This window comes from Danio rerio, chromosome 15 (genome assembly GCF_049306965.1).
Source record: "Danio rerio strain Tuebingen ecotype United States chromosome 15, GRCz12tu, whole genome shotgun sequence".
NCBI lineage: Eukaryota > Metazoa > Chordata > Actinopteri > Cypriniformes > Danionidae > Danio > Danio rerio.
In genome coordinates this window covers 27,887,501-27,911,500 of record NC_133190.1, presented here as the reverse complement: position 1 = coordinate 27,911,500, position 24,000 = coordinate 27,887,501, and the positions used below count along the sequence as shown (strand labels likewise).

The window sequence follows — 24,000 nt, the reverse complement described above, 5'->3', positions numbered from 1 at the left end:
GTAAGTGATCATGCTCAAATAAGCCCTCAGAAAACAGAAGTCTTTAATGAACCACCTTTTTGTCAGACAATTCTTTAATTTTACAATTTAAATGTGAAGTTATATCCTCACCAATATCAAAACTAAATCTACACCCTTGTCCTCGTGGCAGATTTATTTATAAAAGTCATTATGACTAAGTTATCATTATGTTTAAATTTGTTAACTGTAAGTTAGTTATTTAAACTTAACTCACAATGAAACAAGTCTAAACTGTTTTATTAAATTGAGCTGATAATAAAATTCAGTTGATGTCTTTTAAGCTAACGTTAATATTAACATAATACATATTAATTGTCTATTTCTCACTGGATAATGAGCTTATTGTATAGTGTATCATTAATTGTACATTTTATTTTTGGTGTTCAGGTGTAGGGAATGATTTGTATACAAATTTATTTGAACCCCATACAGATTGTTATGGTTGTACCATAGATTTAGATTATTAAATGTTAAGTCTTATTTTACTCTTATTATATTTATCTTTTTGTTGCAGCTACAGCAATTGATGTTGAAAAACTGATGCTACCAATCTCTCCTCACTTGATTGTTCAAGGTAATGTTGATGTCTTCCTCATTTTGATTAGATTTTGAAATGTCAAGTTGTTCACAGTCAGATCAGTCAGATTTGTGTAAATAGGCGAAAATAATTCACAGATTTTTTTTCAGACGTACAGTATGATGGAGTATAATGCTTATTAGTATAATGTACAGTATAATGCTTAAGTCAATTTTAATCTGTCTACTGAACACTTATTTATACTGAAGGTTATCATCTTCTTTCACAAGCAGGTTATGAAAGCCTCGCCTACACTACATTTCCCACAACTCCCCTTTGACATGAGGAGGCGGGACTAGACGTGCAGAAAAAAACACGCCCGAGACTCCCATTTGCTCAGCCGCGCCTCAAGATGATTGGGCGGGGATTCTCTTGTTTGGTTATTGTAAAAGAGAAAAAGTTACACAAGCGTCAGGATTTTGTAACGCACACGTTAGCGACTAATTTATGGATTTGCCACTCGTAATTGAGTCAACAGTGTCTTCTTAGCTTTACAGCCGAGCGAACAACCCGAAGACTGACACGAAAAGCGTAGTTTTTTATTTAACAAACAAACATAGAATACTCGAGAAATTTGAATTATACGAGGACCTAGATAACATAGTCGTGAATGTTTGGATTACTGAAAGTGAAGATGAAATAAAGACCGACCCTCGGGATGTCATTTATGATTAAATAGCAGATCAAACGTCACGTTAGCGGGTTTATTCAGCTGTAGACGCGCACCAGAGACTCGAGTAGAAAACAAGCGCGCGCTCAAAATATGGAGTTGAACTCGGTGATTTTAACCACTGGATCCTCGGTGGGATTTTTCAAATTAGTAAACTACGGATTGGGCAAACTTCCTATCCCCGAGACGGCTCGGAGGAACGCTTGGAAATGGAACAACATCTCCACGTCTTTCGTGCACAGCCTCATTACTGGAGTGTGGTCCGTGCTTTGGTGAGTGTCAGAAATTCCCTCACATGTGCATGGGGAACAAACACACCCAATTCACTCTTTGCTCGATGCCTTTATCAGATATTTTATCCAAGATCTTTTGGAGCTGCTGTCCTCTTTATTTTTAACGGATGTAACTTAGTAGTTATAACAAGACAGCCGCTTGTTACGCTTTACATGACACGTGCGGATTATATCACTTGAGGATTTACATGTTTCATGTTTAAGTTAACTTGCTGATTAATCAAATTTTTGTGTTGCATTTTCATTGTAACGCCATGTTCTGATTATTATGTGTTTGTAGTTTTTGCATGCATCCCCAGATGGCTGAGGATTTGATAGAAACACACTCCGTTTTCTCCCACGCCCTTGTATCTGTGTCAATCGGTGAGTATTTAAAGTATCCTTATAAAAAAAGAGTTTTTTTACGGTGTTATTTATCTGATTTCTTTATAGTATCACGCTGATGTTTGTGTTTCAAACCACGCTCTCTTCTGTCATGTGCTAAAGTGTCTTCTAGAGATAGTTGAGTCAAAAATGAATTCAGTCATAATTTTCTCACCCTTTACTTCTATTTTTTTGAGTTTATTATTATTAAGAAAGCTGGTATAGTATTTGTTTTTTCTACCATGGTGTTCAATGGTTACAGGTTTTCACTTTTCTTCAAAATATCTTGTGTTTAACAGTAGAAAGAAACTCGTAAAACCACCTGATTTTATTAAAGTGTGCATGTGTGTGTGTGTATATATATATATATATATATATATATATATATATATATATATATATATATATATATATGTATGTATGTATGTATGTATGTGTGTGTGTATAAAAGATATAAAGAGGAGTTAACTGTGGTCATAAAGGGATGCACATGGTCAGCAACAATACTCTGGTATGTTTTGGCAATGACATGATGCTCAATTGGTACTTATGGGCCCAAATTGTGCCAAGACAATATCACCCACACCATTACACCACCACCACCAGCCTGAACCATTGATACAAGGCAGGATAGATTCATGCTGTCATGTTGTTAATTCTAAATTCTGACCCTACCATCTGAATGTTGCCGCAGAAATCGAGACTCATTAAACCAGGCAATGTTTTTCCTATGCTTTATTGTCTAATTTTGGTGAGCCTGTGCGAATTGTAGCGTCAGTGTCCTGTTTTTTAGCTGACAGGAGTGGCACCCGATGTGGTCTTCTGCTACTGTAGCCCATCCGTTGGTTTGCGTCAGCATTGCACACTTCACTGGAATGTTTTATTTTTAAGCGTTAAGTCGATAATTCCCTCATAAAATGCCAAATGCCAGAGATATTTTGAATTCTTGGAGGAATCCCACATGCATTTGGCAGAGTGGTTAGCAGTAGTTATAGAATCAATAGCCGGCTTTATGATCTGTCCCAGGCACCAGTGCTGCTGCCATGAATCACATGACTCTTTATGAATGGGCCTTTAATTTTGTACTTTTTTTTTTTTTTTTAAATACAAATTATGTATGTTTTCCCTGTTAAAATGATCTCAGATCTGCTATTTCTGCTTGGTGAAAACTCATAAACCGGATCTGACTTGTGCATCTCTCAGTGTATAATAATGGTTGCTTTAAAAAGGTCTTAAAGCTGAAGAAAATCAAGACAAAAAAACATTGAGAATTTTTTTCCTCAATAAAATATTTATTTTTCATTTTTGTTTTTAAAAGCATAACAGTACTGATGCAGTACAACACTGATACAAGTGTATTAAGAGTTAAACTAATAGAATAGGGTGTGTATATAAAAAATTCTGATGAGTGCATTCATATTAATGAGCTCCCATATATAGAGCTTCATTTGTTGATGACCTGCTCTAAAATGCAGTCTCCATGGAAACCCCTCATATCGGGAGATAGATATAAATAGACCTCTGGAAATGACATCTTGGTAACCAACACAATTGTTGTCATGGGATCAGTTGCTTGAAAAACCTGTGGAATGATTTGTTTGAGAAATTAAATTAGATTTTATTTGACTTTATTATCATTGCAGAGAGCGAAGACTGTAGAGTGCATCAAATCAGAAGTCCGAATAGCCCATGTGTTTTGTTATGAAAAAATAAAAAACCCTTAAAAAGAAATGAATCCAAAAACTTAACAAGATAACAGTAATTAAAAATATAATATCTGGTGCCTGCGTCTCTCTCTTCCCAAGATATAAACTAAAACACAAACCACTCAGAATTAACAAGAAAGTATTGTTTATTTACAGAGGATAAGGAGCAAAATAACATCGGGAGTGGTTGAGACAAAATAATAAACCAATAAACAATAAACCAAACTAACTAAATTAGAGAAGACTTCCCTGGAAAATAAATAAATAAAAAAAATAAAATATGGACAACTTGCCTCCCTACTAACAACGCAGGAGAAAATGAAAAAATTTAACGGAAGGCAACAAACCTCCCTACCATGCTCCAAGCCAGACAGGGAGACAGAAAACCGGGTTTCTCCGGTTGAAATGTACAACTTTACATCGGCATCTCACAAAACGCCAACAAGAGACATCAGCATCAGTCACTCAATTTTCATTATTCAATATCAACATCTCCACAAAGAATAATGAGCGGGAATTGAGAGAGCGTGGAGGGCTGAGCTGTTTGCTGGTGTTTTTAATATGGCCACTTCCAATCCAAGCACCAATCACTATCCATTGTAATCCGCTACACCTGCGAATAATTGAGAACGAGAGAGAGAAAAAGACTTCACACATGCACAGTACTACCCGTAACAGTAGCCCCCCTCATACACCCCCACACTCTCCTCATAACTTACACTTTCCATAATCACAAAATTATTTAATATTAATATTTAAAAATTGCACATTCATCGCACTACATTGCACTGACTCATTCAATTCATTTTGAATTGTACATACCCACCGTACATATACATTTATAATTGTTCATATCCTTCTGCACACTTCTAATAAATAGCAACCTGTACATATGTTCGTCTATTGTTAATCTCTGTTCATAGTTAATATAACCTGTATATAAAGTTCATAGTACATCCATTTGTAAATATCATTATAGTTTTTCTATAATTGCACTTTATAACTTATCCAGTACCTATATCCTGCACTTGCTGTCATTGCACTTCTGGTTAGACCTAAACTGTATTTCGTTGCCTTGTACTTTTACATGTGTAATGACCATAAAGTTGAATCTAATCTAATCTAATCTAACAGTGTGAATACTTGGGTCAAAGACATTTCGGTGCCAGCATCAACTTAGATTTACAAAAGTGATTTTATAGATAGAACTTGTATGCAAGCTGTATTTATTGTTTTAAATAAATTTCAAGAGGGAAATCAAAATGTCGTCAAATAGATGTCAGTTATAAACCTTGCATATAACATGCCATCAAATGATTCTTGATCTAAATATGCCTGACAAGAGCTAAATATTGTTACCCTGAATGATTTAATCTGAAAATCATGGTAAGAATGTATGATAGTGATAGTGAAAAAACTGTATTTAATATATATATTTAATAATGTTAACAAAACCAAAGCTTTATTACTTTCATCCATTGACTCTTGAAGACGGCTTTTCACCTTTTGCTCATATAATAAAAATAATATTAGTTCTATGTAAAGTACGGCTGCACGATTAATCGAAAAAAGATCACAATCTCGATTCGACCCCATACGCGATCTTAATTCTGCTTTTTTGTAAATTATTTTTTCAAGGTCAGGAGAGAAGTGTAAAGGCGGACGCACAAGTCTTCACATTGTTTTATATACGCTGCTCAGCAACATGGACACCTCCAAATGGTGTTAAAGTGTTACATACTGCATTTATAAGGTATAATTCACCCCAAAATGTCATTTCTGTCTTAGTGATGCAAAATCACGCATGAGCCGACACATTGTTTGTATAGTACTGAGAGGACACGTGTGTGTCCGCCAATGATGTCTATGTAGTGAACAGATTCCGTATAGGCTGTAAATAACAGGTGATAAAGTTGTAAATAACGTTCAGATTGATGCACAGACCGATTGCTTGGGAGCCCTGCGGAAAGTATGATTTGCATGTATGTTTTATTTTTTCTCAAAGGGACAGCAGCTGTGACATTATCATTATTGTTTTACCATATGTTTGAGAAATAATAACAATAACCTGCTTGTATTAACCTTTATTTTACATCTTACATTTTGATTTTAAGCAAAAAAAAAATTTCTGATTTTAGTTACATTAGACTAGGGATGCCATGGTTCTTAATATAATATTGAACCGTACGGTACGACCTCCACGGTTCAATGCGCGCTTGTGAATTTCGGTTTTGCGTTTAAATAATTTATGTAAGTTTTATGTCTCCCCGAATTGACTGTGTGTGCCTCTAAATCCATGAGCTGAGATGTGGAAACTCCTCCCCACAAGTATATCCAATCACTATGCTCTAAAGTTAGGGGGCGCTTGATCATAATTCTACGCTCTAACATCGTGTGGACATTTCAGTTTTGCCGGTAAGTCTAATGCCAATAAAAGAAAAAACGGTGAACAAAAAATAACTGTGTGCAAGGATAGTGTTACACGTATAACCGTGACTGCATATCTGCAGCGCCATCACCCAGCAATATCACTGTCTGAAGGCAGAATAGCAGAGAAGGTAATATAGTCCTCCAAATAGCAACAATCCTTCGCTGAATCTACCCAACTGGTTCTGAGAGACACACACAAAAAAAAAACAGGCAGTGCGGGTGTTTATTGCTAAAGATTTGCAGTCGTTTTTGGTGATTGGAGATGTGGGCTTTTGTCATTTTGTAAAAGCACTCGATCCACGTTACAGACCAAAGTCTTGCATTTTTTCAGCACCGAGACAAGATGGTATATTTATGTTTGCTTAAAGACAACATTTTTTTTATTTGAAATAGCCAATTTATCTTTATTAGCTTCACATGTATGTTTATTTTCAAAGTGTAGGATTTTATGTGTTCCCCAGTCTGTACATGGGCTACCAGCAACTGTGAGATTTCAGTGTTTACAATACATATATTTTTTTATATACAATACACTAGGAACTAGTTTACTTTTCTTGGCTATTAAGCAAAACAAAATGAGTATTGGAATAAATCGTTTTTATTAAATTTTTTTTCTCCTTAACCTTTCACTGTTCCTATTGCCTATATAATAAAAAAAAAAAACACGTCAAGCAATGAGAACCAAACCGAAAACCATGTTAAAAAACCAAGGTATGTATTGAACCGTGAGCTAACTGTATTGTTGCATCCCTACATTAGACATTCCGAATGAACCAGATCCTACACTAATTAAATTTGGAGGTTCTGAAGAATTTTTGAGACTTACACGGGTACAACAACAGTTTGTTTCATATGGGTTGTTTTGGAAGAAAAAAAGAAGTTCCAACTCCTATATTATGGCTGCAGAGTTAACAGGTACATTACATCTGGAAAAAATCTGATATACTCTCATAGACAAAGTTTTGTTATTTGAAAAAATTGGTCCCCTTTTATTTCCTTTTTACAAATTTGTGAGTAAATGTTTACTATGCCTTTAGTACCTACGTTTATTGTTGGATAACACTGGTGGGTGGTTGGTTGGGGGAGTGCATGTTTATTTTATTTATTTTTTGTTTAATTATTATTTTTATGAGTGTTATTTGTTGTTTTTTTATATTTATTTTCTTTTTCAATGTCTAATTGTAAGAATGCAAGTTTTATGTTTATGTTTAAAAAAAGGTGTATTTTCAAGTGAATGTCTGTGAAAATTTCTAATAATAAAAATATTGAAACCAAAAAAGTCCTGATTTTAGCCAGAATCGTGCAGCCCTACTGTAAAGTGAAAGATGGGGGTAGAGAACAGAAATATAGTGCTAATATGCTTCTTTATGTTTTAGGATACTTCATATATGACTTCTTAGATATGGTGATCAATCAGAAGATCATTCATTCTTGGGAACTCCTTTTCCACCATGTAGTGGTAAGTAGATCTCCGACCACCAATCACAGCAAAGGAAAAAATGGAGAAGCCAATATCACTTTACACTCTGCTTACATTTTTAATCAGTCTCATGTACACCACAGCAGCATGTCAATGCTCAAAGCTAATGTGTTTTTTTATGATATAATCCATCCAAACAAATAAATACATTCCTCAACAATTACTCACACTCAAGTTGTTCATATTTCTATTTCTGATGAATAGAAGATATTCTGAAGAATGTTATTGGAAAGCACCAGTCACTGACATTCATAGTTGGAATAAAATACTATGGAAGTCTATGGGTGCATCTTCCAACATTCTTCAGGATATTGTGTCTTCCTTTAGTGTTCAACAGAGTAAAGAAGGTCAAACAGGTTTGGAATAGGTGTAGGATGAGTAAATGATGGCAAAACATTCATTTTTGGTGAACTATCCCTTTAATAGGCTGGTCTTGTTTTCAACTACCTGGTGTACACACATCCATACATTAACATTACAGTACAAAACAGCTCTTTCTGCATTATTCTGAACATTTCAAGTATTCATCATAGATCAGAGGAGAGGCTCATGGGAGTGCATAAATGTCACATACTTTTGAGATGTCTTTTGTAGACACCTTAGATTTCAAGGAAGGTCATATTTTTTGTGTTAAATTCAAGTTGTTCCCAGACTGGCACTGAAAATGCAGTTATTTAATATAAAATGTAAAATATGTCCCTTTAAATGTCAGCATACTACTTCCTAAGTCATTCATATATGATTTCAAAAATATATAATTTCTGTAAATACTGATAGTCTTGTGGTTATATTTACATCGAACATGTTGCTGTATTGCGATCTTTTACTGATTACATTCCCTTCTCTCTACCCCAGCTTTTCTGTCATATCTCTACTGTCCCATCTAAAAGCATGACAAATTGAACATGTCTACTATTACAGTTAATAAAAAGAAAATAATAGTAAGACTATAGTAAATTGTGCTTAATTTTGAATCTAATGTTAAAAATAGAATATTTCAAAATAAATCAAGTAAAGCCACTGACTTGGTAGAAAGGAGATTTGTGGAGGGAAGCAATAAAGTGATTCTAAAAACATGAATTAGCAACACAAAAGCTAATGAAAACAGCACAGACCTGATTTTACTCATTCATATAATCCAACCAGTCTGACCACCTTGTCTTTACTAGTGTGTGTGTGTGTGTGTGTGTGTGTGTGTGTGTGTGTGTGTGTGTGTTAGGGGCTGAACGATTTCAGATTTTTTTGGAAGTTGACATACATTAGCACAGGCTAGTATTAGTGCTAAATAAATGCAGTCAACACGCTGATTACTGCACGTTTTTCTGAGATTGTAACTGAACACCGATTCATAACAACATAATGCACAAAGACAAAGGCTATTAGTAGGCCCACACGGAATCTGCACGCACAGAATTCTACAGGTTTTCCACAGATTTGCGCAGATTTTTAGTCCATCATTAATTCTGTTAATTTACATGAGTAAATGTGTGTAAATCTATATTTATTAAATTTTTAAAATAATTACAGTGATATTATTAATGTAATAATATGAAAATGTTCATCTGATTAATGTACAATGCAGTGTGTAGAGTAATTTTTTCTGTCTTTTGGTAGAAATAATATACAGTAATAATATAATATAATACTGTAATAATAATAATAATATACTGTCAATAATAGTATGACAGACTTGCTTTGTTTACTAAATATTGTGGATCTAATTGCATTTGCATAGCAAACATTGAATAAAACTTTAAAATATAATTTTTATTTCACATATTAAGGTTTTAGTTACGATACTCCTAAAATAAATCAGCAGAAATCCACACATTTTTATCAAAGTTCTCCACGGAAATGACAAAAAAATGTCCGCAGATTTCGTCTGGCCCTAGTTATAAGCCAACAACTGTCAGAATCCTGTTTAGATCTATGGTTCAGATGCATATTTTACCGCTATGATAGTGTGGGCAAGAAAGCTGCTTAAAATCTTGCTCAAGTCTGGCCTTTTCCATGACTACTGGCTTAGTTACGATGTCGCCTTGTTGCATATCTTCACCACGTTCACCTGGGATGATATTTACACATGCTTCAAAGTTTGCCACACCTGCGCTGCTGTGCTTTTCACGGTTCATTCTCAATACACGTCAGCATCTACACTTCACAAAGGACAACAGCCAATCGCATTGCTTTCCCATTGTTGCGTAAATGTGATTGGTTAGCACCTGCTCTAGGGTATTTGCATGGAGCGATCTAACTGTTTGACGAACTAAAGTTCACTACGAAGAGTACTATGTTCATTATGAAGACGTCCACTCTGAGATCATCCTCCACATTCATTTATGACCTCACCTGCATTTATTCTGAAAATATGTGAGTTTCGGAAAGTTTAACATGGTGCTGTAAAATGTATCTGCTGCAAATGGCGGTATTGCTGGGTCCTAATTTAACATGATCACCTCAGATCTCGCAATCCAATAGGGAGAAAAAAAATTGGAAGGCTGTTGACTTTGTATTTGCATACAGTTTAAAAAAAGAGCTTTTAGGTTATAGGTAAAAATGGTGTTTCTAATAGTTTAATTGATTTTTGGAAATCTCCAAGTGACACTCCTAACCCACTTCATTGACCGTTTACATGGACATCAGTAATCTAATTATTTGCCCTGATCTGAATAAGACAATAATATGATTCAAGTGTTGCTTTTTGAATGTTCTTTTAATATTTTCTATTACATGTAGTATCTATTTTACACGTTATAGTACATAGTTGAGATTGACGCGGTGGCTTAATGGGTACCACGTTCGCCTCACACCAAGAAGGTCACTAGTTCGAGACTCAGCTGTGTCAGTTGGCATTTCTGTGTGGAGTTTGCATGTTTTCTCCGTGTTCACGAGTTTCCTCCGGGTGCTCTGGTTTTCCCCACGAGTCCAAAGATGTGTGGTACAGGCGAATTGGTTATGCTGAAATTGACCATAGAGTGTGAGTGTGTGAATGAGAGTGTGTTGGATATTTCCCAGTGATTGGTTGCGTCTGAAAGGGCATTCGCTGTGTAAAACATACGCTGGATAAATTGGTGGTTTATTCTGCTGTGGCAACCCCATTTTAATAATGGGACTAAGCTAAAAATCAATGACTGAATGAGAACATAGCTCGATTAACATCATTATCTAACCAATCAACGCTAGTTTCCTCAGCCGTTTCATGCAACAATAGTTTTTATCCGTCACCATATGTGACATTGGGCTTTTTGTTTTTCATTTTGCTACAAGATCAACTGCAGTTAATTTCTCACACTATGTGCAAATAAACAACAGTACATACAAATTCTTAAGCAATAGACCACCTCTGCCATTTCATTCACTTACTTTTCATTCATGCCCCCGTGAAAAACTCTGAAGTACTTGATGACAGCTCGCAGTAAGGACTAGTGCACTGTAAATATATACATATATGATTAGTCCTGACAGCATGTTTTTAGGACATTGTAACTTATTAAACTAAGTTTATCATGTTCTAACCTAATTTTATAAGTTACGCAAGCTGTTTTAAGTCAGCTTCACATAATATAAGTTCAATGGACTCGTAAGGTTAATTGATTTTGCTTAAATTAAGGAAACCCGTATTTTTTCTACTGTGTGAGATAATTTTCAGCATAGTCATCCTTTTCTGCTCATACCAAAAATGTGCTCTATTGCTTGAAACCGTTCTCATTTTTTTTTGTCGTTAAATGATTGACAACTGCCCTGTGTGTGTCCTGTCGCTAAATGTAGCAAAAAGGACTACAAAACGATAATAGTTTAAGGTGTTTACATGTCTGTACTGCACTTCAAAAATGCGACTAAATTAGTAATGCTCCATGTCTTAATTCCATTTCTGTTTAGTTTGATTTTGACTTTAGTCCAATTAAGCTAATTAAAAATCGTTGTTTACATAGTAGACTCTTAATCAGAGTATTGTCTTCCAGAGTATTGGTATCCATGTAAACGCACTCAATGTTGTCCGACCCCAACCCCCTCTTTGAAAACCACACGCTTGTACTTTATATCTAAAATATATAAATCAATAATGAGACATTTTGACCAAATCATTCACATGAGCCAGTATATGGATAATCACAGCATTTTTGTTATAGACTGAAGAAGGACAATGTCCAAATGCTCCTGTTGGGTTCAGCGGGTTTTCTGAGTGCTGGTTCTTTTAGGTTTCTGTGGCGTCATTACTTGGTAAAGTGGCCAGCTTCATTCTGTGGATCTGTTGTTGCTGTTGTTTCCCCTTTCCTTGGGGTCTCATTCAGTGAAGTGGCTGGAGGAAAACATGCTGCCAGATTCTTAACTGCAGTGTGAGAATCTGTCCGACCCGCTCATCTCCACCCCATCCTGTTCTTCCCCACTGTTCACGTTACCAGCCAAACTGTAACCATAAGAGCAGCTTTGTTTTAGATGTCTTCAGTTTGGTTGGAATGCAGCCTGTCAACAAACATAGGCCTTCTTTTGTTGTTTGTTCAGATTTGATTGAATGTCTGTTGTGCCACGCCAAAAATGCATCTATGATGATCTGAGTGGCTACATGTGCAGTGTTTGGGAAGTATGTGGAAAGCCTGTTTTTTGGAATGTCAGGATCATTGACTGTGAACAATATGGGTGTGGTGTCTTTAGTTTAGTGTTCTTACATTTAGGTCATGAGATAGCAGCCTTGTGTTTATTAATATTATTTAAATTTTTGCAATGTGAAACTCCAAAATTTGTCATAATTTAAAAGTGCATTAGGTGATCTGCCAAAATGCTAACCGTTAGCATTATGGCTTTTTAAAATTGCTTCCTCCCCTGTCGTCCAATGCTAAGGCTCCTTAAATCATGAATAAAGATGACCGTAGACAACCCACTAGATCATGTAATTTGCCAGTTGGAAAACTTCATAGTACTTTATAATACTACAATTCCGAACAAAAAACTGTTTTATATCTTGGACATTTTTTTTGTTGTGTAGCAAGCAAAACTTGTCATAATGTGCTGTATTTCATACACGCAAGGATCGCTGGTCTCACTTTGTCCTAAAGCAACTACTGTATGCTTAGTGGTTGGCTGGCAGGGTGCAGGAATTACACTTATTATTAAGCCATATTTGTATGCTATTTTAGACCGAATATTTAAAGTAGCATGGTAAACAATAGAGGGAGCGTGTCACAGGTTGTATTTTTAAAAAATGAACCAATGTAAATATAAAACCAACTTCACCTCAATAAGGCAGGCTAGACAGGATAGTGCTGTTTGCTTCTGTTTTGTGGTTAAACTAAATAAAAATCTACATTTATCGATGCTGTAAAAAGTCCCTTATGAAATTGAAAATAGTCACATCAATCTTTCGCCGGTAGATTTTAGTGCCTGAAAAACGCTTCCATGCGTTTAACCCATTTGCAAAACAACAAAATCTGCATAAGCTTTGTGACATTGTTATTGGAGATTTTTAAGTCTTATGCCTTACCCAGAATATAAAAATACTTATAGATGCATTTAAATCATTTACTTTAATAATTACAATTGGAATGTGAAGAGACTTTTAACCAGCACAACAAAAAAACATTTCTGAAGACAATCAGCTACTGCATATTTAAAATTACACCTTTAAAACTGCACCTTTTTAAAAAAAATTTGTAGATTTTTATTTATTTATTTATTTATTTTTTGTTGGTACTCAAAGAGCGTACATTTAGTTTATTTCCTTTAATAAAGCATGACATCAAGCCCTCATGAAGAGACCAGATCTATGACTTAAAGACTTCCAATGGCAGCTCATATAAGAATGAGCATACTTTGAGGTAAAGAGGAAGCCCATATATGGAAACACTGATTCCTTATGGGATCATTGGAAAATTTCAACCATACAAGCCCAATTTCAACCAAGTCCTGTAATAATATACCAACATAGCAAGAAGTGACAACATGAAAATGGTTTTGTTGGTTTGTGGCTCTTACTTTTGGGCTGCCTTTTTCTGAGAATGCTGAAGTTTCCAGTAGTGCTTCTGTTAAACATATTACACTAACCCAATAACATTTTTGGCATTCGATTCACCACAACCTTCCTTTTAAATTTGTTTCTCTAAAGCGTGTCTTTGTGGAGCAAATGTCTCTCATCCCCCGTTCATTTAGCACAATTGAGTTAACTAATTACAGCCTGCAGGTCTCTGAGGAGGTTGAAATGATCAGTATGTTTTGGTGCTCGTGTTGAAGGTACTAATACTAGACAAACTGAAGAAGTTGATGTTTTGGCAAAAGTCAAGATTAACGGTTGGTTTACCTATAGACATAGGGGGAATTGTATTTGCTCAGTTGAGATTTTACTTGCACTGCAGTAATTCAGTCAACTGGTGCCAAGGCAAGAAATTAAATTGCAGCTCTTGGCATTTTCTGTTCAACCTGATAATCCAGATTGGCTGTGTTAAACCTGCGGCTTTTACCTGAGTAGTTTAGTCGGCTGGGCTCTGGATAAAACTGTCAGCAACGTGTTGTAAACAAGGCAATTGTTGTGAGAAAACACAAATGCCTGACATGTTGTAGGCAGGTTGTTTGTACTCTCAGATTTTGAAAAGATAGAAGATTTGCAAAGTTTGGGTTATACACACTTTTTTCCTGCCTTATCATATACAGAAAATCATAACAGAGAGTGCATGCGGTGCATTGACAGTAGGTGAAAGGTCAACAACAGGCGTTTGTTCTGTTGAGGAAAATGGAAAGAGTAAGAAGCAGTGGAGGAATGAGGGGGAAAGAATGTGTATGAGCGAGGGAACTACTTTTGGCACCAGTAGAGAAGTGTATTTGTGGCTGGATCCCTCCTCCGTTTGCAGAATGCATTTGGCATTTTCCAGACAGAAGCACAGACATCTGGTTCACATATGCTCATGTTCCTGGAACCTTATGGAAGGGAAATTTCCTCTGTAACCTATGGAATTAGAAAACACCCCAGCCTCTCCGATACAGATCCCTGCTCATAGGACTAGGTGTAATGTGACAAAAAGCTTATTTTTTCCTACTTTACATAATATATTGCGATTTCTAAATATAATTCAGATGATTTTAGTATATGTAAAAAGATGTCATTAATTCACATCGACTGGGAGTCTTTTCCTGCATACATCTACATTATCGGTGTCAAAGCCAGTTCCTGGAGGGCCACAGCTCTGCACAGTTTAGTTTCAACCCCAATTAAACATATCTGGTCCACCTAAGCCTGAGTGCTTCAGGCTTGTTTGATGCCTACAGATAGGTGTGTTGAAGCAGGGCAGGAACTAAACTCTGCAGGGCTCTGGCCCTCTAGGAATTGACTTTGACACCCCTAATCTACATGCATTATAATAAACTTGAATCAAAAGTAAATGAATAAACAGCCCTTTATGGTTTTTTATGGTTTTTTCCAACTTAAGATAACAACTTTGATCATTTTGCGTTTAACTAGTTAACTTAAAAACATAATTAAACATAATAAAAACATAATTAAAACATGATGCAAGTAACGTTAAACTGAGTTTTTATTCCAAATTAACAATACAAACAGTTTTAGGGTAAATTTACAAAACAATATTATAAAAGTTTTGTGTATGGACAACTTTTTTTGAAATTATCTCCATTCACACTATTTGTTGATAATGTTTGCTTTTGTAATGCATGTCAGCCCAATAGCTAGCACAGTCACCTTAAGGAACTTGCATACATTTTTGTAATCTGCCATTGCTTTATTTTGGTTGTCAAGTACTCACCTGTGTCTATAAACTAAACATTTAATCGTATATAATGAACATCAGTGTTGTCAATTTTAAACATGTCCTAAATATGAAAACATTCAGTCCTAAAGATATTTACAGAAAATATGGATGAAATTTGATGGGAAGTATTGTGCATGTCCTGTATCTTCAGGAGTATAGCACAGAATGAGAACTTATATTTCTAATGTGAACATTCAGTTTTAGAGGTCATCTCCAAAATGACCATTATTATTATTAACAACATTTAAATGTTTTGTAACAACAAAACAAAAATTAATAACATCACCTTTCACCTTTTTCCCCATCAAAATATTATATTATAAGAAAAACCCAGTGGTTCTTAATACTGGGGATTGCTTTTCTATACACTGTAAAACCCAAAAGGTTAAGGTAACTCAAACCATTTGAGAAAACTGATTGCTACAAACCATTTAAGATCAAAAACTAATCCTAATGAGTACTGTGAACTTAATCCATTTGAGTAAACAAAGCAATTTGAGCACAGTAAACCCCAATAAATGAAGAGAACTCAAACCAACTGAGTACTCTAAAACCCAATAAGTTAAGGCAACTCAAACCGTTTGAGGAAACCGATTGCAGCAAACCATTTGAGTTAAAAAATGTATATGAGTACTTTGAACTGACTCCATTTAAGTTGATGTAATGAGGTATTTAAATAACTCATTTCCTTCAACACTGAGTTCAAAACTCTTCAAATTAGTAGAATTAACTTTGTCAAGTTTGAGTTAACTACACTCATTTTATTTGATAAAGTTGACTGGGTTTTACCGTGTAGATTTTGTCTACATAAATATGCACTTGCATCTTGTGCATAAAACTAATTTTAGCAATGATTAGCTAAAAATAATAAATTGGAATCCCAGCCAATCAAGTGTTTCCCCCACTTCACGTTTTATTGAAGTTAAAGCATTCTGTATAAATAGCCTTTTTAGGGCTGTGTTCTATGTTATGGTTAATAATCAGTTTCAGTGTCATGCATTCGAATCATACGTATGCATGAGAGATAGAGACTGGCAAACAAAGTTGTACTGTACTGTTAGTCTAGCTTTGGGTGCTCAAACTCTGTCCTGGTGGGCCGGTGTCCTGCATGGTTTAGCTCCAACTTCCTTCAACACACCTGTCTGGCAGTTTTTAGTATACTTAGAAACAGCTCGATTTGCTGGTTTAGGTGTGTTAAATTGTGGTTGATACTAAAATAGGAAGGACAGCGGCCCTCCAGGACTGGGTTTGGGCACCCCTGGTCAACTGTAAAAGGAATAAAATTTAAGGTCTGACAATTTTACCATGTGATGGTGAAAGCAAAAAAAAAACACTTTTAATTTACAAAAGTGAAACCATGTAAATGCACAAGTATATACAGTTGAAGTCGGAATTATTAGGGCCACCCTGAATCTTTTTTTTTAATATATTTTCCAAATTATGTTTATTACAGCAAGAAGATTTTCACAATATGTCTGATAATATTTATCTCTTTTGGATAAAGTCTTATTTGTTTTATTTTGGCTAGAATAAAAGCAGTTTTTAATGTATCAATAACTATTTTAAGGTCAAATTTATTTGCCCCTTTTAGCAATTTTTTATTGATGGTTTACAGAACAAACCATTATTATACAATGGCTTGTCTAATTACCCTAACCTGCCTAGGTAACCTAATTAACCCAGTTAGGCTTTTAAATACCATTTTAAGCTGTATAGAAGTGTTTTGAAAAATATTGAGTAAAATATTATTTACTAATATGATGGCAAAGATCAAATAAATCAATTGTAAGAAATGAGTTATTAAAACTATTATGTTTAGAAATGTGTTAAGAAAATCTTCTCTAATGATAAAAATGCATTTACAGTAGCAAGTTGAAAAAGAAAGTATCAAACAAAAAATATTAGATCAACTCAGGAGTAAGGGGACTCTAGTGACTCCAAACAAAAGAGAGTAATATAACAAAAAATTCTAACTCAAGAATAACCCCTTACTTCACTAAAAAGCATAATGAAGCAAAAGAAAAGACAAGTCTGCAGCGCCGCATGTTGTATTATTCCCTATATTCTCACCCATTGAAATAAAAACAAAAGATGCTGTTCACCTCTTACCTGGTGTCTCTAACAACAAGTTACTCACGTGTTTGCAAGATGGAAATCAAATGACATCTTTCCTAATGACCATACTCTCTGAGAAAATGGTGAACTTAATCAGCGGTAGCTCAAAATGAAGCTGGAAAGAGCTGGGCCATCAAAGTAACAAACAAATCAAACAAAGTAAAACATTTACAAAAAACACAGAAGTCTCAAAAGTTGGCAAAATGGTGGAAAAGAATTTCACCCAAACTAAAGTCATCAAAAAATCATAATCTAATCAGAAAAAAACGAGATCAAAGAAAAGTGCGCTTCTCTCCGCTCCTCCTGCCGTCGGTTTTATATCGCCATGTCGTCCAATGATGACAGGCCGATCTCCTGACCAATCAACTGTTGCCGTAGGCAGACCTAACAAAAATGACAGATGGAAAGGCAGAGAGAGGGAGAGCAAGAAAGCAAGAAATGGAGGAAAAATACATACAGTATACGTCTATGGAATGTATACAGTAATGTAGAATTATTTGTATTCAAAACAAAAATTAAAACCTAGCAAAACATGCAGTATTGTTGCATTCAAATTAGGCAATAAAATCTGGGCTCTAAACGATATCAACAGAGATCTTAATTTGTACAAATCTTCCTGCTGTGAGGACAAAAACAACCCACATGTAGATAGGATCTTAGCCTTCCTACTAACCAATAAATAGACATGTCATTTATAACTTCAGGACTTCCTGTTGTTTATGTCTGAATGAAATTTCTTTCAAATAGGAAATTCCTTAATCCGTCACTGTATTTTTATTAGATTGAGCACATGCTATAAATTTAGGTGAATTTGGCAGTGATGCGAGTGGTGACGCAGGAAAATGAAACACTTCCTTAGTAGTCGTCATTACAGGATCAGCATGTGCTCTACTGAGACTGAAGCCTGAAGGCACACAGACGTGTTCAATTCATAGTATTTCAATGCCTGGAGTCTTGAGTACTTCCAAGTGTATCTGGAGCAACGCCACCGTACGTGCCCGGTTGCCATGGCAACTGCGTTGGGCATGTGTGTACGAGCGATGCCCTGCATGGCTCCCGAACGGTGAATGCTGATTGTGTTCGTCAAAGGGAGGAGGTTAAACGCTATTGTGTTTAAATATAACTTGATCTTTCCTGTGGCCTTTATACTTTATATCATTAGTGTATTTTTAGCTCTTGGTAAAAGACGATGGTGCTGTCTTTGTGTTTAATTCTGTTTATAATAAAATATTGTGACTTCATGGAAAATATGGCCCACAGTGTGTTGATTCTGGTAACTTTGTGTTATGAGCAAATAGTTAAAAATGTGAATTAAATCCAGCTTTTTAAAATTTATATGCTCACTGCTATTATAAATTTGGTGTTCAACATTTTTTTTATAATTAATTTTATTAGTAAGGGTGGATATAATAAATTAAAAGTCATAGTTAAGACATTTTTGATGTAATAAAACATTTTTTGTATTATTTTTAGGGGTTTTTCACCTTTAATATGATATAGGACAGTAGAGATTTCACACAGGAAAGCATTGGGAGCAGAGAGAGGGGAAGGATTGGCCAAGGGCCCTGAGCCAGGATTCAAACTGGGGTCACCGCAAGCGTAACAATTTTTTTTTTAAGCAAAATAATCCATTAATTGTTTAAAAAATAGGTCTGATTTAATATTAATAAGGACTGCATGATATAGGAAAAATTCTGACATTACGATATTTTGTTTTGCCACGATATATATTGTGATATGAATATAATTTTTCTTGTTGATTTAAATATCTCTATTTAGAAAGATGTCATTAATTCTGATCAACTGGGGGTCTTTTTCTATGCATTGCATTTGCATGAAGTGTAATAAATTAGAATCAAAAGTACATAAATTCTGGAGAGTCAAACAGTATTCAAGTCGAGAAATTGAACTATCAAATGTAAAACGATTAATGATCAAATGATATTTAATAATATTTATTAATCTTTAATAAAAAATATAATCCTGCGATATGACAATTGCAGCTACACACATTGTGATATCGATGTCCATATATTGTTCAGCCCTAATAGTAATTCTCAAAAGTGGTCACATTTTTATCGTTACTGTATTTTACATATTATAATCAAGGATTTTCGATTAAAAAAGGGTTAAATATACAGATGTTCATTCAGCATTTGTAATTTGATGTTCACTGTTCAGTTTTACTAATACCAGAAGCATTTATTTGGTTAAATTGATATTCATCGAGTCAAATCAATAATTGCGAATTTATGCAAGAACTGAATTTAAATCAGAACAAATTGAAGCAGGAGATATGAATCCAAAACAAATTACTGTTCTTTAAACTTTTCACTGTTTAGAGTCTATTTTTTGGGTCTTATCAGTCTTTGACTGGGATTTTATGGAGGTTTTAATTACTTAGACTGAAACTCTTAAGGGTCATGTTGTAGTTAACATGTTTTGTCAGGGCGAGGTTTGCGGTTTGTCTTTTATTCCAGGTTGTGGACTTTGTCCTGTCCATAATTGGGTAAACATCACCACCGTTCAATAGCATCTGGATGCAGACTTGAATTTGCAAGATGAGACTGCATATCTCACAGACACAGTGTCAGAGACAATGCACTCAACAGAGCGAGTGACGTCACTGTGAGGGGTAGGGTTTGGGATTGCATGCTGCTCAGACTGCTACTGCACCAGGTCTGCATCCAGACCCCTCTCCCACCATCTCATCATTTACAACGCATAAAGGGGGATAGGACTGTCAGCATCCCTTTGACTCATTAATTAATTCACTTATTCACTTAAAGGAATAGTTCATCCAAAAAAATTTCAAATCACTTGTTTATAACTTGTTTTTGTTCCTCTGTTGAATACAAAAAGAAAAATTATTTGAAAAATTCTGGTTGGTGACAACCATTGACTTTCATAGTAATTATTTTTAACATGGAAAAAACTCCTGTTAAAGAAAAAAATAGGTTTTGATCTACACGTGGGAGGATAAATGGAGTAATTATATATATATATATATATATATATATATATATATATATATATATATATATATATATATATATATATTTTTTTTTTTTTTTTTCCTCGAACTGTCCCAATAATTTTTTATTACAATTATCCATTTAAATGTCGAGCTTCTATTTTTAGAGCTTCTCATTCAAAAAAATTGACCCATTTTATCCAGCCACTGAACAATAATCTGTTCATTTATCATCTTAGACTGTGGAGATCAGATATTTGCCGTTGGTTGTTTAAATTTGTTGCTTCGAGTTTGTCAAGAAATAAAATAAACATGCTATGCTTTAGTCAATTTTTTCATCTGATGTTAAAATACCCAGAACAGTGCTGAATAATATCAGTATTTTTAGTATGTACCATATCGAGTGAGCTAGCATGAGAGGAAAACCCCCATTAAAGCAAAAGGCAGTAGAAAGTTTTGGCAGTTGCTCTACTGACAATCTGTGGCACCGGGGCAAGTTCACAAATTTGCAACCAGTCAATAGAAGCAAAGCCAATGATAATTTGTGTGTAACTTATTAACATGCAGACACTAAATGAGTTAAAAGGAGTGCCAAAATAACAGCAAACTGACAACCATGAATCTCTGGTGCCTTTTACACTTGTGCATTCTCATTTTCAAACACATAAGTAATGTTATGAGCCCATATTATGTACAGAAAGCTGATTTTCTGTTTCAGTATAGAAGGACTAAAAAAAACTTTTGAGTTCCAAGCCACAACTCTCCACAGCTATATGCCAAGTGATATGGATGTATATTGTGGATGGAGATAATTTTTCTGAAACACGATTAACATGGTAGTCTAGATCAGGAGCGTTTACATTTTAAAATGCCATTATAGTGTATAAAGCCCCTCAGTACATCACCTTAGATGATTCATTGAAGTATTCTTGACCCATATGTTTTGTCTGAAAGAGAAACTCCTACAAATGCATATGCAAAAATCGCTGGTAGGATGCTTTCCCCACAAATGTTTCAGTTGGCCTTTAATACATTCTGACAGTATTTTTTTACCACCCGAACAAGCTGCTCGTAATTATGGGCTCAGATTTTGGCCTTTTTACAAGATGTTAAATAAGTCTGTTCTGTCTCCAGAATGTGTCTGTGAAGTTTTAGTTTAAAATACCTATCGGATAATTATTTATAACCTGTTGAAAATGTCAATTTTTGGGTCAGAGAGATTTTTTGCACCTATACCTTTAATTGAAAACGAGCTGGTTCTCCCTGTCCACTCTGTCATTTCGCTTCAGAGAAGGATAACCAGGGTCTGATGTCAGGATAAACATGGCAAAAAGACAGAAAACAACTTTGACACAATGAAACAGAGACCTACAGTCACAAACAACACAGTAAGATGAATGAGCCACACACAAATGCCCTTATAACTTTTGTGCGTGTCTACTCGTGGCAAATGTGGCCAGATTCCCACATAATGGGAACTTTTGTTCCTAGACTTTTATCTTTGTTTGCTTTTAAAAACAATATTGGTTGGTTGTATGGCTTGTTGTACAACTCACTTCACAAACCACTGACCTAAACCTTTCAATAAACCCAAGGTACAATCAAGGTGCCTTCCTAACTTTTTTATGCTCATTTAAGACAAAATTAGTTTTCAAAGAAAACCCACCAAAGTCGACATCTTTAGATATTATTATTATTATTATTATTATTATTAATTAGGTGTAGCCTATATGTCTGTTCAAACTGTTGAAACATGCACCCAAAACCCAGACTTTAGCTCCACTTCAATTCGCATGTACAGAATGCGTGTGGGGAAACAGCGTCTATTTATTACTATGGAACTTGTCATCTGACAGTCACGCACCTCTATATGACTGTTTTGAGGATTGCATAGGAGGGACATTGACGACTGTGATGGAAAGGAGAGGAATTGCTCCAGTTTTATGTTTTTTCATGCCTAAATAAAACAAAAGCACAGAACAGACTCTCATTTAAGAGTGAGGGGCGTCCACCGGTGGTTTTGCTGAATGGTTTGTGTATAGGGAGGATCAGCTCTTTATTGCCATCCCTCATAAGAAGATTGAAAATACGGGAGAAAAACTGGAAAATACCTTTACAGTATGATAGTGGGATACATAGAACTATAAAATATGGGAGAATCCCTGGAAAAATGGGAGGGTTGATATATGCAACAAGCTCACAAGAAGGATATTTATCAGAAACGTGTAACAAAACATGTCCTAAGTAATGAATTACAGATGTAAAAAAAAGATGTACACCATGCCCATAGTGAATTTGTCATTTGAAACGTGCAACATGTTTTACATTTCTCAAAAAGCTAGGTAAAGGAACATATTTCCCTTGTTTGGGAAAAGTACTATGAAACCCAGGAAGTGTATTATCTCCCAACAAAATTGTGGCTGGTTCATTTAGTCACAGAGGTTTAATGTGTCTTCATCAGTCAGCAGCCAGCAAGCTATTCAAATCATAATTATTTTTTTAATAACCCCCTATATTTACCTGTCCTCATCCAAACCCATTTCAGGATTCATTGAAATGTTGAGCGTATGAGCACACACTTTCTTGTTCGTACATCTTGTAACTATTCTTTTTATTCTGGTAATTTACCACACCCTTTGAGCACACTTCTTTCAGCACTTTCAGTACATATGGTTATTTTTCCACTCTCCACCTCCAGCTTTATCTGTCAGCCCACTTTCACACTCTCACACACGTGTTGGCTCCTCCTCGCTTGCATGCGTCTTCAGCTGGGAGGATCTGCTCTCTGTGTTTGTGTCTGGTCTTTTGCTGTGATTGGAATCTGAAGGATTTCCCTTACAGACCCGCAGCCCTGCTCTTGTTTAGATAAATACTGCTTAAAGGGATAATATTAGATGATGAAAAATAACAAACACATTTTCTAAATGAGTAAAGTTTTAATATGAATAAAAGCAAACAATAAAAATGTAATGATTAATACGTTTTGCATTTTTTCTAAATTCAAATAAAATGGTTCAATTAAAAACCATATTAATTGTACACTCTCAGAAGCTGTCATCTGGCAGTACCTTTTCGGAAGATGCATATTTGTACCCAAAGAATCCACATTGGTACCTCAAAGGATCATATTAGTACCCAGATGTACCTAAAAAGTACATTTGAGGTACCATTATGAACCCTTCAGGTAAAAATGTGTACCTTTTTTAAAAGGTATACTGCAGTGACAGCACCTGAACCTTTATTTCTAATAATCTAGGTTATACTTCTTCTGTATTTATTTTCATTATTTGTTTCAGTGATTGGGGATTAAACTAAATCTTGAGTTAAGTTACACACGCATATGTTTGGGAATCAACGTCACATGACATTTTATGGCCTAAACAAATTCATTTGGAATTTTTTTTTTTTTTTTTTTTTTTTAAACGACATCAACGACATAAACGACATTTAATATTGGTCCTCTGAATTTTTGCTTCAGTAAATATTCCTTATTGTTTCTAAAAGAGGTTACATGTATAAACGAAGGATGCATTTGTTTAATTAAAATAGTGTAATATAAAGAGTAAAATAGAGTAAAAATTATAACAAATTATATTCCATTTTAAATAATTAGTTTT

General features: G+C 34.9%; 1 protein-coding gene across 2 annotated transcripts in view; it reads left to right on the top strand.

Annotated features, from left to right (window-relative positions):
- The first annotated feature begins 998 nt into the window (after positions 1–998).
- Positions 999–24,000, top strand: part of tlcd2 (TLC domain containing 2) — a 36,174-nt gene continuing 13,172 nt past the window's right edge. The window contains 3 exon segments of one of the 2 annotated variants that reach the window (NM_001110382.1): positions 999–1,540; positions 1,842–1,924; positions 7,437–7,519. In NM_001110382.1, coding sequence (NP_001103852.1) covers positions 1,362–1,540; positions 1,842–1,924; positions 7,437–7,519 — 345 coding nt within the window. In that variant the 5' untranslated portion in view covers positions 999–1,361. 2 annotated transcript variants of the gene reach the window in all.